General features: G+C 44.6%; 2 protein-coding genes across 4 annotated transcripts in view; one reads left to right on the top strand and one right to left on the bottom strand.

Moving 5' to 3' along the window:
- The window catches only part of PPP2R3A (protein phosphatase 2 regulatory subunit B''alpha), a 59982-nt gene extending 49753 nt beyond the window's left edge, over nucleotides 1–10229 (bottom strand). Inside the window, exon 1 of one of the 3 annotated variants that reach the window (XM_030494172.1) lies at nucleotides 8500–10229. The gene's annotated coding sequence lies outside the window, so the exon portion shown is untranslated. Of the gene's footprint in view, nucleotides 1–6889; nucleotides 7232–8499 lie in introns of those variants that run through there. The other 2 variants (XM_030494174.1, XM_030494170.1) reach the window with 2 other exon arrangements.
- Nucleotides 10230–10306: 77 nt separating this feature from the next.
- On the top strand, nucleotides 10307–19661 carry DBR1 (debranching RNA lariats 1). The gene is made up of 8 exons (XM_030494186.1): nucleotides 10307–10537; nucleotides 10619–10743; nucleotides 10830–10910; nucleotides 12139–12224; nucleotides 13491–13715; nucleotides 14596–14676; nucleotides 16112–16257; nucleotides 16795–19661. The coding sequence occupies exons 1-8, from the start codon at nucleotides 10341–10343 to the stop codon at nucleotides 17471–17473; spliced, it is 1620 nt and encodes a 539-aa protein (XP_030350046.1). The 5' UTR covers nucleotides 10307–10340; the 3' UTR covers nucleotides 17474–19661.

Here is a 19661-nt window from a genome sequence, read left to right on the forward strand (position 1 = left end):
GTGCAAAAAAGTAGCATATAACGGCATCCTCTCATTTACAAACATGTAACTTTTGTTTGCAGTTTACTGACCAAAGCATCAATATGCCAATGCTCAAGGAATAGGATTAGAAGATATACAGTATTTCCTAGGAATGCTCTCCTAGCCTGCAACTCTTTCCAGCTCATGAGAATTGTGAAGCTGGACGTGGCTTCTGTGTACTTAGGAACCTTCAAAGGATTTCCCTCCTATGTGCTTGGGCATCCCTCAGATTCAACAGAAACTTTTTGCATCCAGAGCATCTTTTGACAAGATGTTCCATCATCTACCACCCCTTTCAATTCCATCACTCACCAGCTTCAGTATGTCAAGATCTTGTACTGAAACAGAACACAAACACTAGACCTGTATGCACATTGTCCACAGCATTCCTGAATTTATAGAATTCCGCATCATCCCTGTCTTCCCTTTTCCAGGATTATTAGTCCTTGATTACACAGTTGCTCTTGTATAGAAGCCACTTTGCATCTCTGATCACTCCCACTGCCCCTCTAATAAGCTTTTCTGGTTCAACTACACACTTTAAGATGCCAGAATACAAACTGTGCACCATATCCAGAACAGATTATCAATGTATAGTGCCTTCCCCTTCCAAGCCTCGCTGTTTTCAGATAATACATTCCAAAGCATCCGCTCTCACGGCCACCCAGGTTAATTCATACATTCTGTCCCTCTTGCTAACCTATCTTTCAAGGGGAAACAATGATAGTGTTGTCCTTTGTAAAATGTGCAGGGACCTACCTAATGATAGAATGCTCTATGCAAGTGGAAGGGTTTCACTCTTAAAGACCAAAATTTTCATACAGTCTCATAAGAAAGGTTAGGAGATGGGCAACAATGATGATCCAAAGGTCCTGAACAGGTTGTATGTCAGGAGTGATTGAGTAGGACCAGGCATTTCAGACTGGAAGAGAGGTGACTCTGGAAGAGTATCATATTCTTCTACAAAATTATGAATGACACGGAAAGGGTAGATACAGTCTGACTCCTCACCTTCCCCTCCAACACAAGACCTAGGTGCAACCAGGCAATGCAGGAAGTAGATTAAAACAATCACACATGCAGCAAACCTCTGAAATGTCTCAAAGGATGTCACAGACCCAGAAAGGTTCTGGGGAATCAAGAGGTAATGTTTTAATACCTCCTCTGTCAGAGGTTACCATCTTTTGCTTAGGCACCACTTGATGCCCTCTAATTCTTGCTGTGTTTGGATGACAAAATAAACTGGGAAGAATTGCTTCAAATTCCCATGGTGGCAGATTGCTATCATAATCCCTCCCCTTATCCATCCTACTTCCAATCATGTATTTTCCAGGCTAAGCTTCAGTTTATTTTGTTACTCTTCTTACTAAAAGCTGCTTCAATCATAGTCCTCTGTGTTTTCTCCTAATCTTACTATAACTCTTCGGAGAGAGGAGAACATCTGTCCCTAACTTTGAGAAGGGCATGTTATTCATTACAGAAACCTAACACAGATTTACAGCATGGCATTCTGCTTTGCTCCTTCTCCTAGAGACGTCTTGAATGGCACAGATTAAGAGCTCATCACTGTGTAGACACAGTTGCTTCTCCTTGTGCACATAATTTTACAACTACTAGCATCAAATACAACTTGCCTACAAGCAAGAACTGCGAGAACCTTCTGCAATCCCAGCCACCTCTTGTTTCTGCTACCCTGATTTTGTGATTTTCAGCACCTACTGTCACCTCATTACTCAGCCTCTCTTCCAGACCATTTATAACTATGTTGAGCAACACAAGCCTGAACACAGATCCCCCTGGGATTCCGCTAGTGATTACTCTTCACTAGAAAAGCTGACAGTTCTTCCTACACTTTAACCAGGTATTAATTACTGAAAAAGCTATACTCCTACTCCATGGCAGATCATTTCCTTTAAAAAGCGTTAGCAAAGAACTCTCTCTGAAAATCCAGAAGCAGCAGAATACTTGTTTGCCTCTCGTGCCTTCCTGTTGAATAGCTTCAGATCATCTACCTCTACCAGCTGAAGCTGGACTTTAGCATTCTTGCAATGAACCATGAAGGTCACTGCAATAGGAGCACTTATCAAGGCAGGCTTCCAAGTAGACATGACCTTGAGAATCACTGTCCATGGCAGAATAAATACTGCTCTGTAGTCAGTACAGATTTGGAGAAGTCAATTTTTATATTAGGAAATCTTGTTTCAGTAGATTTACCCTAAAAATAAACCCCCAAGAGTAACTTAAATACAACCTCTCCATGTTTGCAGCAGCAGTGATGTAAAGTGAGCCCAACACCCCAAAAGATTTATGCTTGTACAAATAACAATAGTCTACACTTTTTTTAAAAACAAACCTGGCACCAGACACTAACCTATTGTTCTAAAATACTGACTTGCAGTTAGTGAATGCAGTATTATTCAGTGTCATTACTTCAGGTTAAGTCACAGGGTTCTCTAATATTCCAGTGCTGCTATACCCTTCACAAACACCAGCACGAAGGATCCTTCAACATCAGTATACCAGAAACTCTTAGGGAGAACAAATGTATGGGCCTTGTAAAGCCTGTCATTATGGGCCTCAGCTAGGAGGATAGTTAATAATATCAAGAAAGATTTCACCCTTTTCAGCTTTTCTGAAATACCTTTCTTCAACTTTTCCTTTGCAGAGACTTGGAACCAAAACTGACCAGACAGGAATTTGTGTCCCATGAGGCTGGTTTCCAGTTATACAGATGAGACAGCAAGAGAGTAAAAAGCTCACACAGTTTTTCCACACAACACCAATCTGTTAAGTATAAACAGTTTGCTAATTCATTTTTGTTCTAGCCCCATGTCTCTTTAGAACTACTATTTAATCTTAGCTCATTTAGCAGGCCCCTAATACATTAACATACATGTTGAAGCTTAGCAAGGTGCAAGTAAAAATAAACAACAAAACCCCCCAACAAAACCCACTGTAGGAAGTATAACCCTAATAGAGCTTTGTCATGCTGACAGAAAATAAGGTGACCAACCAGAAAACACGGGAGTTGAAAGAGCTTCAAAAGCACATAATTAGCAATGCTCAGAGCAGGGGTCAGAGCCAGCTTGATTAAGTAATGCATCTCTTGGCTGTTTATAACCTTATATGAAAGGGGATAATTTCGTATTTGCAAGATACATTTATTTTCCCTGGAATCAGTTAATTTAGTGTTATTAGTATCCAGTTACTTTACACAAATTAAAGTGATTTTATTACAGTGTTAAAATAACAGAGAAAGAGTTGTGTCCAAGGCAGCATTCCCTCAGTTATTAACCTTTCTTGATACTGAGATTACAATCTACAGATTCCCTGAAAACACTTTGGGAACTTACTTGTGAGCTAGGTAAAACTCCTCCATAGCTGCCCAGCCATTTGCTAATGATCTACAGAGTACAATAAATCTTTAATCTCATAACTAAACCCAAAACTTGTTTTCATTCCTTGCCAATCTATTCAGAGCTCACACATTTCTCACTGCCGTCCTCTTTGGCTTATGTGTGTTTACCTAAATCACACTGCTCTTTATTCACTTATTTCCTCCTGCATTCAAGAGTTTTGGTAAAGTTCTCTCTGCCTAAAGCAACATGCCATTTCTCTAGGGTAGCCTCAGTTCCCAGCCCATATCTGGCCGCAGCTCTTAAACAGGTCAGCAATGAGAACACTGAAATGCCAAGCTGGGGAGAAGCGCTCCAATTCTGTGCTGCACACCCATCCTCTCCTCTGATGCATCACCACAGGAATACGAAGCTAGCAGTCATTTCCACCAGTCATACCTTCCACAAGCCCATTCCTGCCAGCTTCCATCTCACACTCTGAAGAGGAGCAGCTGTTGAAATATAACAAATTATGCCAAAAGGTGCAACGTGTCCTAGCATTCAAGAAGCTTGGCACTGCTGCAGCCTTTACTGCTTATGCTTATGATAAGCCACACCAGAGGCACAGGGCAGCACCATCAAAGCAACATGTAACTTAAGTGAGGGTTAGCTTCTCCAACTCCTTTCCTCTACCAAGGAAAAGGTGTTTTAGCCCAACATCCCAGTACACCAGAGGAAGTAGTTTCCCCTGTATCTTTAACCTGGGACATTTAAAAAGCAAACAAAAAAAACCAACCCAACCCACCTTTATCTCTCTTCCCAACCCACGTATTTAAAAAGAAACAGATTAGAAAGACAAGTGATATACACAAAAACCAGAAAACCAAATAAAAGGTTCCCTAACTCTGAGTGAACAGCTGTGTTCACATTCACGAATCTTAATATTCTTTAAAACGAGTAGTCATTTTTCACAGCTTGCCTGTTACCTGTGTGACCTCAGGTGTTGCTCCCTGCATCTTATTCACACACAATCCTGCAATCAGAATTCTTTTTTCCCATCAATACAGTATTTACATGCTACTTAATCATTAACTTACTTTCCACTATTATCCTCATTTTATCTTGCAAGAATTGCTGCAAAGAGAATACATCAGGTTTTGGTGCTCAAGGCCTGATTTTTCCAAAGTATGTGACAGGACAGCACATTTCATGTGGTCAAAGCACAGCACCTGCTCATTTGCACATCAGAAATTCTACGGATCAGGTGTGAGGGCATAAGCAGCAGAGGAAATACAACAGTGAAGCCTGGCAGAGGCTCATCCCATAACACAAATTAAAACAGTTCTTTAAGACAGCACTTAACTACCTTAATTATGAATGAGCAAACTCCCTTCCTCCCACAGTTCTACTTTGCTGTCCAGTTTTTGCCAGCATCGGAGCTCAGGATCTAAGTTCTAATATAGTCTTCAGGAAAGTTCAGTTCAGTATAACAGAAGAAAACCTAGTCTTAAGGGGAAGAACAGCATGCAATCATTTAAGTAAAAACAGTATTGAAAACATTTATACAAAGGAAGTGAAGTAAGACTGCACAGCAACCTCTGCGCTGGACCAAGATGCACTTAGTTCAGAGTTATTGTTTGAAGGATGGAGAAAGGTTCTGCGGTTTGTATTTCATTTTCCTCTTTTACAAGAAGAATAAAAATGAAAACACAAATTCCACTGTGCAGCATCATATTTACACCTCCAGGGATAGCAGCAATGAGTGTTAGACCACATGGCTCCACTACAGACATTTCTGAAGTGCCTGAGCCACAATATTCATCACCTGCTCCACAGGTTGCAGCTGAAGGAAATGAAGTGGATGCTTTACCAGCAAATCTCTCCCTCCGAACTTGCGGCACTTTGCCCATAGCTACCTTTAACACTGCACCTCTGTGCAAATTACGAGTTCAAAATAGTATGACAGATGACAGTGGTTGCAAAGGTCTAGGTAATGGAAACTGGCTATGTGCCATCACAGAACAACTCTTTCATTTTATATGAAGTCAAATGTAAGTCAGTCTCAACTGATACTCAATGTTACCATTTCCAGATACATAAATACTGGAAACAAGCACACAAGATCCCCAAAACAAAAAACAACAACAAAAAGCAACTCACTACTGTCTCTGGCTTCAACTTCTCAGACTACAACAGACATTGACTATGTAATTTTACACAACTGAGAGAAATCAAATAGTACTGACAATTTGTTCAAAGCTCCTACAGAAATAACTTCGCCCCCTACGTAATCTGTGAGAGCAGACTTACCAAGCTTGAGAGATGCACAAGAAATAATCACGAGAGGAGGTGCCTATCTTAAGTAAATGCTTGGATTTATTTCCTGAAGCTGGCATTAGATCATGTGAGGTAATGCCATGAGACCACCACCACGAAAAAAGTACCCAGCCTTTCACTTCAACAGCAATCAGCTTTGGGACTACCTGTCTCTTGAGTTCTTCCCTCTGCACTACTACCCTGCCTTTACAGGAAAAATAGGGCACAGAAAAGCACATCTTCCAAGGCTGCTTCTTTAGTGCGGAGAACAGAGGTAATAAAATTAGCATGAGCCTTAAAAACATTTACATTACTTGAGACCAGTGCAGTGTGATAACCTTCAGAAAGAATTACTAAGTTAGGAACATGCCCTTCAGTAAATCACTCCATTAGCTATTCAATCTTAGTTTTACAAGTTTATGCCAAACTTAATCCTGGATTTGTCTACCCACGAACCGAGGAGCCTTGTGGCCAAGCTGTTCCCTTCTTGCTCGCAAAAAAATACTTCATAAAGTATAGAAAAAAATAACTCTACTTTCATGACCACGTATTAACAGCTCACTGAAGATAAAGGTCCAGCTACACAGGGTCCTGAGGCAAGCAGCAAGCGTTCACATAAAAAAAGAACAGCCTAAGTAGAGGTGCTCCTTCGCCGGTGTTAACCTCCTACTTTACAACAACTAACAGCTTCAGGCCATCCCGAACTGGAAACTACACCCAGACCCCTGTGCTAAAAAGCCGCTATGCCTCTCAGCACATTGTCAAAACGCTTTGAGACAATTTACAGCCTCGGCCTCCACAACACCACGTCGTGCTGGTGTTCACATCTTAGACGCGTGCGATGCGAGAAGCATTTCCTCGCCCTCCACCCTCTGTATTAACCTGGTAGCTCCACGGAGCCACCGCTCCCCACAGCCGCGGCTCAGCCCGGCTGTCCCCGCCACGCTCCCCGAAGCGACCCGCCGGCAGTGCCGCTCCCCGCAGCCCCCGGCCCGGCCCGCAGCTCCCTCACACCCCCTGTCAGCGCCGGCGGGACGGTTCACCACCGACACACAACGCACCGGCGCCCCCCGCCCCGGGGCCCGCACGGCACCTGCCGCCGGGCCCTGAGGGGAGCAACCAACAGCGGAGAGCCGGCGGCCGCTCAGCCGCGACCCCACCTCACCACCGCGTCGTCTCCCGCCCCTCAGCGCCCCGGTGCCCCGCACCACACCTACCCGCCGGGACAGCGCCCCGTCCCATGCCGGAGGCTCCGCTCCCGCCGCCGGGCACGCTCTAACCGCCCGCCCCGTCCGGCCCCTTCCGCGCGGTGAAGGGAGGAGAGGGGGGGGCCCCGCCCCAAAGGCGCGGCGGGAGGCCCCAGGCGCGCAGGTCGAGGCCGGGCTGCGAGGGGGCGGTGGCGGAATGGCGCTGCCCGCGCGGAGGGGAGAGGAGAAGGAGGAGGCGGGAGAACGCCGCTCCCCCCGCGCGCGTGCACGCGCCTCGCTCCGCCCCTCCTTCTCCCCACAGCCGCCGGGTGTGAGGAGGGGAACGTGATGGGGGCCCCTTCGCCTCAGCGCTGGTCCCCTTCAGCGCCGGTCGGGCGGTCCCCCCCCCCACCCCGGTGTACCGGGACGCAGCGTCCTCGGGCGGTGGCTTGTGTTGTGTCTCAGCTACTCGGGAAATCCGGCAATACACCGTTGCTTCATCCCTTGGCTTCAGCGGGTTTTCAGCCTTCTTTGGCTGGAGGCCATTAGTAGTGTCCGCCAGCAAAACAGCGTGATGAGTGCCTCCGAGAAAAGGTAAAAATTGGAAAAATTAAGAGGGAAAAGAGCCAAAACGCAATTGGAAGGGCCTCAATGGCGAGGCCCGGAGTGGTGCTTGTGTTGACAGTGTGTTTTGCTACGCTGCAGGTCGTGGTTTTACGTTGCAACTCTCTCAGTACTGCAGGAGGAGGTGCCCAGCGACACCGGAACACAGCTGCAGGTAAGCCTTGTGATGTTTAGGCCAACCTCACGGGCTTTTGTTTAGTTGCAGCAGCCTCTTCCTTCAGTCACACACATGCACACCAATGTGCTACCCCACGCTCCCTCGCAGCTTACAGGGACACCTCAAAATCTCAGCTGGAACGCAACAGGTATGTCTCTTGTGCCTCCATTTTATCTCTCTCTCCGTCACCAACGCATACTACTGCCTCCTAGCACTTCTCCCTTATATGTCCCTTCTCAGCCACACTATCCCTCCCCAAAAGTCCGAAATGGATGCCTCCTTTTTGCTGTTCCTCTTCATTTTAGTATCTTCTAAAAGTGCTACGAAGCACTTGGGAAGAAAGTCTCCAAGAACTCCTCTTATTCTGTTCTTGGTGATGAGGGAAGCGACCCTGTCATCCACAGCCCCTTAGGATGCCTTTCGTTCTTCCTCATCTCTCTGGAGAGGAAAACTGAACTACTTCAATGTCACTAAATTACCATAGTTAGCTCAGGAAAAAAAACATTAGCTGGTCAGGCCAAAAAGGCTAATAATCTCCCACCCAAAGCATCCACTCATCTGAGCTTGTTTCCTGGGACTCTTCCCTCTTGGCCGCACAGTTCCTTCACCTGTTGCACAGGACAGGATGTGCATTTGGTCACATCCAAGAAGTGCAGGTCCTCCGCTGTAGGACTGGCCATGCAAAGACGAGAGACATGCATGAGCACATCAGGGCAAGGGACTGTGACTGCAAAGCCCAGTCCATAGCCAAACATGTAGTGGAAGAGCAGTGTGCATCAGTCACAAAGGTTTTAAACAGGCTTGAAGGATTGATCAGAACTACAGTAACATAGTGAGGCATTAACTTGCTGCTTCTTACCCTGTAAATAGTAGCACGGCTGCTTCCCTTTGTGGTCTGACTGCTGTGGAAAGTTCAGAGCAGTTTTGCTCACTGAACACCCAGAGTTAAATTAGGGATGTTGAGATGCATAATGAATAGTGGACAAATACTAAAAGAACCCAGCCAACTAAACAACCCTTACAGATTCACTGTGCACCAGTTCACTTGGGATAAGTGGCACATGGAGTATGAGAAATGAGGCCAACATAACAGATTCAGGATTTAAAATTACTGTATCAGTTTATCTTGACTAACTGGGGATGAATTTGGGTAGGCGGGAGAAGCATCTGCTCCCTGAGATAGCATACCTTGGGGAGGGCGGTGATTTCCAGAGACTCATGGACCTCTTCTGTCTTTCACCCACTTCCTTTCAGCAAGTCTGAGATGTGGCAAATGCGAGGGGCTGCAGTTCTCCCCCGGAGAAGCTGGAAAACATTCCCAGCAGATGTGTGGGGCTGACCGAATTCTCACAGCACGCCCAGGTAGGTGTCAGCAAAATTAGTGAAAGAGCTCAGTGCACGCAGGAGTGCTCCTGTGTGTGCTTTTGCTCTGGAGACTCGGGGGGTTTAAAAGCCAGAGGAACTTTCCCCTTTGCTTCAGCTGGGCTTGGATGAGAGCCCCAAAGAACACACAGTAACCTGACATTGTGAAATTATGACATGTATCAGAGAACACTCATATTTTCTTAGTATCAAACGGGGGTGCATTATGTAATACTTGCTATGGTAGGGGAACAGGAATGTCTGCTTGGTTCCATGATTACAGGGTAAGCAGTAGCAAGTTAATGCTTAACTATGTTCTTGTAATTTTGCTCCATCCCTCAAGACTCTTTAAGAAAACCCAAAACCAACAAACCCAAACAGTGGAAAAACTCTGGAATGGGTTTATTTTGTGACACACAGATACCACCCTATGATCCAGTTCACTGCCCTTCAAACCACGGAAATCACTGCTTTCCAAATGAGGGAGCCTGACGTTCTTTGAGTAAGAGGAGAGATGCCCGATTTCTTGCCCTGCCTTGTGCCCCATTGCCCTGGTAAAGGCACTGACTGCTTCTGTCCGTGTTAGGAAGTTACAAGAAGCCAGTGCTTGAATATGCTATAAATATGCTTGCCTGATGCTGAAGCGGCAGGACAAACACACTGAAGGCCTGCCATGTCCTTTGCAAGCCCAAAGCCTGCCTTTTATTGACACAAATGTCAGGCGAAAGCATGCACAGCTACTGCTCGCTCTGTTGCTGCTCCACCAGCATCTTTGCTCGTTGTCTTTGTGCCACGCAATGATAAACAAGGGAAGCTTTGCAGCTTCCCCGCGGGGCTGGCAGGAGGTGTGGGCTGCACACCCGGCTCTGCCTGCGGAGAGAGCTGCGCGGTGCTCTGCGAGCCAAGCAGCGGCCCCCCTGCAGGGCCTCCTGCCCCACTGCAGAAGGCATCACAGGTTCGCGAAGCTCAGTTGTAACAGACGGGGCTTTTCTGACTGATGACGGTCCGTTGTGCCGGGGCAGTTCCCCCCTTCACCGTTGTGCAGGTCCCACCTGCCAGCGGCGCGACTCTTCCCCGCGGGTGCTGGGGAAAGAGAGACACGGGGAGCGCAGCGCTACATCCCCTGGGCCAGCCCGACAGCCGGCGAGCTTGGAGCGGCCTCGGCGGGCACAGGCGCCCGCGGCAGTGCCGGTAACACCGGCTAACGGGGAACGGCCGCAGCCTCCCCGTGCACCCCGGCACGGCGGCGGGCAAGGCGGTGGTTAGTGACGTCGTTGGTGACGCGCCTGGTGACGCGGTAGGCGCGCGCGGCGCGTGCGCGGTGGCGGGGCGGCGGCGATGAAGGTGGCGGTCGCGGGGTGCTGCCATGGCGCCCTGGACAAGATGTACGAGACACTGGAGCTGCTGCAGCGGCGGCACAACGTGCGGCCCGACCTCCTGCTCTGCTGCGGCGACTTCCAGGCCGTGCGCAACGAGGCGGACCTGCACTGCATGGCCGTGCCCGCCAAGTACCGCCATATGCAGACCTTCTACCGGTGAGCGGCGCCCGGCCCGGCCTCGTCCCGCCGGGGCCCGGTCCGCCCCACCCCGCTACAGCGTCTGTCGTTTCTCCGCAGGTACTACTCTGGCGAGAAGAAGGCCCCGGTCCTCACGGTGTTCATCGGTGGGAACCACGAGGCATCCAACCACTTGCAGGAGCTGCCTTACGGCGGGTGGGTGGCGCCCAACATCTACTACCTCGGTAGGGTTCCCCGGCGGCGTTTTCCCCTCCAGCCCTTGGCCCTGCCCGGGCTCCGCCGTGACAAGCCGCGCTCCCGTCTTTCCTAGGTTACGCGGGCGTTGTGCGGTATCGCGGAGTGAGGATTGGTGGCATCTCGGGCATCTTCAAGTCACACGACTACCGGAAAGGTATGGCCGGACAGAGCGGGCCTGGCTGGGTGGGCAGCAGGGAGGGAAGCACTGGGCCCGAGCCATCGTGCGTAGGTCTGGCTGTTCCTCCTCTCCTCTAGACCAATTCTTATGCTGGAAACCTCATTTGGCTCAACACACGGATTTTTCTGGAGGTGGTAGATGAGTCGGTAGCTGCGTGGTGACACAGCAGGAAGCAATGCGCCTTTTAAATGTTGTTGTTGGAATAGTCTTGTTTTTTCCATGGTAGTGTCCTCTTAGCATGCAGTGCAAGACTGTTTAGTTTTCCTTGTGTGAAACAGTCAATTTATAAGTATGACATTGTACAAATGGACTGAGGCTTAGTGTCGGTGCATCTTGAGATTGATTCCTCCTGGTTATATGTACGTATATTCGAGTTATTCCTTGCAAGGGTTTCCATCATTGTACAGAAATCTTGATATCTGGTGTCAGCAAATAGAAGATAGTTTAGGCTTTTTGATCTCCTCAACACGTGAAATAATGGTCTCTTACTTATGATTACTTGTGCAGTAATATTATATTTAGTAATATGGGGCTTCAGAGAAGACCTGATTCTGCCAGATATCTATCAATGCTAATTAAATCTGTTGTTACCAAGCATACCGTGTGTATGCCTGGATATTGCATGTGGGAAATGAGGCTTTGTCGACAGTAACGCTGACTACTAGAAAAGGAATTTTTCTGTTCATTCTTAAGAGTCCATGGAAGCTCTGGCAGGCATTCAGGTTTCTTGTCCCAAGGCAAAGTTGGAGACTCCGTCCCTTTTGACAGGGTCCATGTTTGCGCTTCCAGATTGCGTGGTGCTTGTGGGCAGTTACAGAAATGTTCAAACTGCTACTGAATCTATTAAGATGTAGTTTCATGGTTGGCAGTAGCAATCTTGCAGAAACAGAAAAAGATCACAGCCTCAGTGGCCTGAGTCAGGACTCATGCAGTGCTTTGTGATCTTTGGGTTTCTACCTCTGAGTTGTTAGGTCCTAACTTTATGTTCTGATCGCTGACCACTCATAGCACAAGCCTCCTTGCTCTGTGCAACACCTGCTGGTGTAAGCCTTGTGTAAAGGAAATACAGCGTCTTCTTTGGTCAGCAGCCTTGTATCTGGCATTGCTCTAGGTGTCTACATAACCCCAAGAAGTTAGCTTGCAATAGTGTTAGGAGGGAACTATCAATCTGGGCAACTACTCTTCTTTTTCCTCAACGTTTCAGGCCACTTTGAGTGTCCACCATATAACCAGCAAACAATCAGAAGTGCTTACCATGTGAGGAATATCGAAGTCTTCAAACTCAAGCAGGTTAGTGAAAAGTCTTATTTTTTTTTAAACAGTGGTAAATAGTTGTCATTAATGTAGAACTAAGATGTTAAAGCTACTCTGAACAAATACACTATTGGATAGCAAATCTTACCAGTAACTCCTAGCTAACCTGGACAGGCCACTTTATGCTGTGTGTTATTAGAATCAACTAGATTGGAAAAGACCTTTAAGATCATCAAGCCCAATTGTTCCCCAGCACTGCCAAGTCCACCACTAAACCATGTCACTAAGGGCTTCATCTACACAGTTTTTTAACACTTCAGGGATAGTCATTCCTCTAAAGCTTTGTGTGGCAGTGCAAATTTGATCTGAATCAGGCACAGGCAGGAGTGGTTTGGTTTTGTTTTTGATTAATTGGATAAAATTCACAAAATGGAAGGTACTCCAGCTATACTCCTCTGTTCCTTTATGTTAGCTTTAGGAAGATGGGTGCTACCTTGTCTAACATGCAAGCTGGTTGGTAAAAGATTAACTAATCAAAATTGAACCAGCTGAATAAGCAGATCCCAGATTCCTGTGGTTGAACTATTTCTGACTCCAGGGTGAGAAATTCAAAAGACAGATTAGCTTTATTTTTGGGCTATTGCCTACTCCCTGCTTTGTCAAAAGGGCTACTCCCTTTGGCTTAGGTTGTGGTGTAAATAAATGTATTTATAAGCATCTTGTGAATGGTTATTCGGGTTGCAGTTGCACACTGAAGTGTTCAGTAGATGCAGCGATGCTGAACATAGGACAAAGGTTTGCTGTCATTGTAAGTTTTTTTATTAGTTGGTCGTGGGTTTAGATTAGACTTCTGAGGGTGCTTCCTTTGAGGAGGAATGGCTTAGCCATTATCCCTTTTAAACAAAGCTTTTTAAAAATTTTCAGGAGGAAGAAGATGCCTTTGATTGTGGGTAGAGAATTTGCTCTATAACTGTAATTTTTAAGAGTCTCCTTCAGAGTGCCTGACACTTACTGTGATGATATGATCTCTTTTATAAGGCAGTATATATAAACCACAGCTGACTGTCTCAAGAGAAAGTGCAGTACACACCATGGAGACTAGAGTCCCTCGACAACTGCAAAGGCCACCTGAAAGATGGGGCTCAGTGGTGTGCTTCCTTGCTTTGAAAGTGAGGCTATTGTCACAGCTATCTCTGCATTGATCTGAGGTAGAACATGTTACACGTGTTCCATCTTGTGCTGTGTAATTTTGAAAGTTACCATATGTGTTTTATTTATACCATATGCATTTTGGCTTGACAGTTAAAGCGTCCCATTGATATATTTATGTCACACGACTGGCCAAGGAGCATCTATCACTATGGAAACAAGAAACAGCTTCTTAAAATGAAATCCTTCTTCCGACAAGAAGTGGAGAACAACACGTTAGGAAGCCCTGCTGCCTCAGAGCTTCTGCAGCATCTGAAACCCACCTACTGGTTCTCAGCACATCTTCATGTTAAATTTGCAGCTTTCATGCAACACCAGGTAAAGGGAGTGGAGGGTAAATAGCAGGAATGTATGTCCCAAGCACATGTAGAATTCCAATGCAGGTAATCATGTCCAGAAAAGCAACTTCTTAATGTTTTTGCTCAGTTCTTGAAGCTCAGCTTAAGCTGCAAAACATTAAGAGGTTTTAAGACTACTAACTTAGGTAAGTTAAAGAGATGTTATAAATCAGTGGTGGAAATACCTAATTTTCTTCAGGGACAGTGTGAAACAGCTAACATTACTGCACTTGAAACTGATCAATTAAAGTCTATAGGAAAGCACTCTCTTTCCCACTTCACGGAGGAAGGAGACAACTTTAAACCTAGGTGATAGAGAAGCAACTGAACAAGAAGAGAGCGGTTAACTGGTGATGGGAGGATACCTGTAGTAAGGCTTGGCAGGTTAAGTTGTCTGGTGGCCTGGGTAAAGCCATAAACCACCCCCTGTAGGTTGAAACTTCTCTTGGTTTGAGTTATTGCTGAAAGCGGTGTGACATGCTATTCCTATTTGCAGGTTATTTAGCTGTAAATCTGTAATTCTAGGCCTTCTATTCTCAACAACTCTGTTTCAAATTATGTTAAAGCTTTTCTTTTTGCTTCAAGGCTACATGTACTCAGCTGCCTGGGTTAAGGATGATTAAGGATGAAGTATGGCTCTTGCTTTCTCTTGCTGTCATCCGCATCTGGCTTCCTGTTAGACTTTCCATAAAGTCTGTCTTTGTCCCTCCATCTCCTTCTTACAATCCCATGCTGATTTTCTATTTCAGAAAGTCTTTTTCTGTATACAGTATGCCTTTGAATCTCTCTCTATAACTTGCTTAGAATGGTCAAATTTCACAGAAATGCTAATGACTGTGTTAACACCATTTGTTTCCTAGACAAACTCCAAAGAAGAGCTACCAAAAGCAACAAAGTTTTTGGCTCTGGATAAATGCCTGCCACACAGAGACTTTCTGCAGGTGATGACTCTCTGCAGTGGGTTATCACTTTTTAAGTACTTCACTTGTCTGGATTGCTAAGTGGTGGTCTTGGGTACAAGCATAAGAATAGTTCTGGTTAATGGAGGAATGGGAAAGAAACTAGGAATGGTGCATGTGGAGAATGCTCTTTGTATAGTATTGCAATAAGCAAACCTTGTGTCCTGCCATGGAGGTGTGGTGTTTGCTTATTCCTACCATTTCCTTCCACCTTAGAACAAGTACTTAACTGGAGGAGTAGCTCTACTTTAACCTGAATTGCATCTGCTCTTGTGGTGTTTGGGTTTTGCTTTTTCATTTGGTCCCACCCCTCCACCCCCAAATATCAAACCTAAAAAGAAAGCCCATCTTGAGGCTTTTCTTCTTTCACAGTTTAATTTGGGTAAGGTAAGGCCTCTGTCTTCAGATCTGGATTCATGAATTCAGTCAGGATTGAGTCCTAAATTGAATACTGTAATTTCCTTTCAGTTTTCTTAATTCCAGCAGGAATTGCTGCGCCTTCCTAAGAGAATGGCTCTGCTTTAGTTTGGTGCATATCTTGGCTAGGAAGGGTAGTGGACAAGTAGAAGATCTGGGTTGTGGGAATTCTTAATACAAGTGCCAAACTAATTTGCCAAGAGCAAAACAATGTTCATGTCTGTTGCCTGAGCTGCCTGGGGTGCCATCTGTAAAATCTCATATGGATGGATCTAAAATCTTTTGTTATGAGAGGGAGCTGCTGACAACATGTTCTTCAAATGCAGTGAAATATTTTAGTGATCTTCCTTTAAAGTAGCCCTTTTTTGTCAACTTAAAGGGAAGATGGTTCATTATCTCTCCTTTGGATGTGTGATGGGATCCATTTGCCCTAGTAGCTACCTTTGAAGATGGGAGAGAGTATGAGGATGAGCTTTTGCTATGCAAAGGTACACTGGGGTGCTAGTCCAGACTTAGAATCCTGTAGCAAAACTGATCTGGAGTAATACTGCCTCCAACAGCATGGTGATTCAGCTGTATGTAGCTCTGGTTTAAAGTGTATCTCTTTTTTGTTTATACAGCAGAATGACTTGCTATCAATTCTTGATTATTTATCTGCCTAGAAGGTGGCATGAATGTAAAGAGTAGACAAATTCTGTTTTCCAAGTTGCATAACTGTCCAGTAGCTGTGGCAGTGGGGAGGAGGGTGTTCTGCTTTTAGTTGCTGTAAGGTAAAATACAGTAATGCCTTTTTTACTATTGCTGATTGTCCTTTCTTAGCCCTTTATTGCTATAAACTTTAGGACTAAATGAGGGGACTTGTTTGATTGAGATCGCTAGCTCAGTGTTCTCGAAACTTAATTAAAACTGTAAACCATGCAGGTAACACTTGAAACTTTAATCAGTTTCTGGTGTCAAGAGAAATAACTGGCCTCATCTGTTTCTGTGGTTTTGTAAACAGATAATAGACATAGAACATGATCCTAGTGCAGGTGATTCGCTGGAGTATGATGCTGAGTGGATTGCAATCCTCAAGGCCACCAACAGTCTTGTTAATGTGACTCAGAGCTCATGGAATATGCCTGAAAAGAATGGCCTCCATGGAAAGTAAGTTGCATGCAAAACAGAGGAAAGGGTGATTTCTGCTGAACTGGAAGTAAGCTTGCCTTAGAATTGTGTTTCTTGTTCTGCAGCTTATAATGCCTGTAGGTCCTGGTAAATGCCTCGCAGAGCAAATGGGATGTTGACAAGAGCTGTACTCTAGAGCATACAACTTCTTTGCTGCTCTACAGAGGCAGCTAATATTGTTTTGCAAACTTAGATACCACCATTTGAGGGGTGAAAAATACATGGTGGCTGATCATCCTGGCAGTTACACTGTGAGACTGAAAATCAGGCTGGATTATGGGGGTGGGCAGGTGAATGTTTATTGGGTGTGTTGACATAATACACAAATCCTCGGTGGGGAGGGGGGAATGTCAGTATTGACCAAAGGCAATGTACTTTCCTGAAAAATCATTTGAGGAATTAGGCATCTATTGTAAGATGAATTTATTATCCATTTGATATAGAGTCTCTTTGCAGTGGGAGCAGGAAAAATGTTTTGATTAGCCACACTTGTTTAAACTTTATACATTTATTTAGGTGGGACTACAGTGCGTCAGAAGAAGCCATCAAAGAGGTGTTAGAAGAGCTGAATCATAACCTCAAAATTCCTTGTAACTTCACATTGACAGCTGCTTGTTATGATCCCAGCAAGCCCCAAAAACACGTGGAACCAGTTCATACCATCAATCCACAGACCACTGAGTTTTGTGCCCGGTTTGGTCTCACTGACATCAATGACAGGATCCAGCAAGCTAAAGAAGAGGGCTCAGTACGAGGTGAATATGAGGAAGAGGAGGAGGAAGAGGAGATGGACAGTACTGGGTCAGCAGAGGAACCCAGTGAATATAATACAGATAATTCTGGACTTTCATCCATTAATCCAGATGAAATAATGCTGGATGAAGAAGGTGGTGACGAAGACTTGAGTACATGTTCTGTTGATCCTTCTCCTGACCATCCTCCTGACTTCTCTGCAAGTTTTTCTGACATCCGGATCATGCCAGACTCCATGGCGGTATCGTCTGATGATGCTATGGACTCCACTAACGAGGAACTGGAGAAATCTGGTGTGAGTAAGCAGGTGGAAGAGAAGAGCTTAAGTGAGAGACCATTAAAGCGCATTTGTGGTAGTGAAAATGGGAACACTGGCATTAAAAAAATTAAGAGAAGGAATCAAGCTATCTATGCTGCAGAGGATGAAGATAAAACAGAATAATACTTCACATGATGTATAACTAAGTTCTCACCCTGCCTTTTTATGGGAAGATGGCAAGAACTGTTGTGGACTACTCGTGCTTTTAATGTTACTTGATCTTATTGATATTACTTTCTTAAGCTGAAGAGGCTCTATATACCTCTTACAAGGAAGAAGATTTATCCGGATTAAACATCTAAGTCAGAAGCAGACTTTTCCAACAAAGTACTTTGTCAAAGGATTTAAAGCTCATGTATAATCACTTGATTTCGCTTCAGTTCTTGGTTATTAGTGTATACTACGTATCTTTAGCTGTACTGCTATACAAGATTCACCATGCTTGTTTAACAAGAAAAGAAATCTTAAACTATAACTCAAGTCAAAGTGGGAGGATGTCCGACTTACAAGACTGAATAATTTGATTTTACTGCTTTTGTTTTATACTGAACTTTTAATACAAAGTAGCATATGCAATAACTCCATGAACTAAATTTAAAAACAGAATTCCCTTGATTACAAAACAGCAATAGAAGAGTGAAGATTTTTTTGTTTCTGATGATATTCATGCCATAGAAAAATGTCATAAACAAACCAATGTCTATTGTCCAGTATTGGCTTTTAATTACTGTTTGATAGAGAACAACGTCTCTTAATTTGAAGCATGGCAGTTTTATGTGGACCATGGAAAAGCGCATCTCTTCTCAAAAACTCACTTGTATGCTGTTTCTTAAAACTTGAAAACCATGTCTTGAAATTAAAATGCAAGTAGTTAGGATGAAGAGCTTCCTAAACATGGACATCATCACTGTCTCGCCTTAATTAAGGCTGGTTTCAGATAAGGTGGTTGATGTTTATAATTATTAGTTGCTTGAGACAATAATGCCTACCATTGTCATTAGCCTGGGGTTTCACCTGTCACTTCTCTTCAGCAGTTTGTGACTTGCCATATTCTTACAACTGGATTTGCGATCTTCCACAATACCTTCACAAACTTCAGCTGAGGGAAGACAGGAGCTGCCAGAAGAGAGACCCTCTTGGGAGTTTTCTGTTTACTGTTCCAGTTTGCCCTGAATTATTAGCAAACTGATTACACTCTTTTGGCCTAAAAGGCCAAGCATAACAAAACTTACTGAATTAATGAAAAGACAACGTTTTCAAGCGTATGTCTTTAGACTCACTAGTCTTCCTATCAAATACTGCTGGTGTGCTGTGCTGAGGTTTTGGAGTCCAGACAGAGTGGGGCTTCCTCATGACTGTGCTGCCCTTAAGAGCACAAATAGCTCCTGTGTGCTTTTGCTCCTCCGAGGCACAGGCACTGTGGAGAAAAAAGCATTCTGACAGGAAAAGGGAACTGGACAGGGAGCAATGAGTGAAATGGATTTGTGTGAGTTATGTTGCAGGGAAACGCTTTAAGGCCAAGACTTTGTCTTTCTGTATTCTGGGATTCATCTTGGTTCCTCTCCTGTCAGCAGTTCACTGTGAAAACTAAATGTGTATAAGTATTCAGGGGCTACTAAATGGCAAAATTAATGTTCTCCACCTTCAATTAACAGCTTTATACTGGTGGCTATTAACATCCTGGGCTTTTTTCCAGAGGATGTTATCTTGTTTACTAAATGATTAGTTGAGCCCTGTTAATACTCCTCCTCTGTCTGTCTGTGCCTGCTTATCTCTCAGAACACCCACCAAAGAGAACTGTAGTATGATGTGATGGAAAAACTGGAAGTGTTTGGTGTAACCCTCAGGTTATCTAAAGCAGTTGTGAACTATTAGCTACATTACTGAAGATATTTAACTATCTTTAAGGGTCTTGAGTCTGCAGTGCTAAAATCTTAAGCATGCCTCATGATCTGAAGACTATATTGGAAATAAAGTATTTTAAGCATAAAATGTGTTATGAACTTGGAAAGTCTCACAAGATATGAGTGTGGTATTCAGCTGTCAGATTGCCTGTGAACTGGAGTAGATGTATGTTACATGTAATAGACTTTTAGTCTTATTTCCTATGTTTTTAAAACAAATTGTTCTGTTGTGTGTTGTCCCATGTCCCCCCCCTTTCTGATATGTTTCTGCTTTCCGTAAAGCAGGAGACTTTGACAAGATAGAATAATGATTTTTGAATATTTAAATATATTTTTTTTAATACAGTATTTCAGCATCCATTGAGCAGAGTTCAGCTGGTAAATATAGTTAACATTTTTTTGAGTAC

This window comes from Strigops habroptila, chromosome 8, assembly GCF_004027225.2.
Source record: "Strigops habroptila isolate Jane chromosome 8, bStrHab1.2.pri, whole genome shotgun sequence".
NCBI lineage: Eukaryota > Metazoa > Chordata > Aves > Psittaciformes > Psittacidae > Strigops > Strigops habroptila.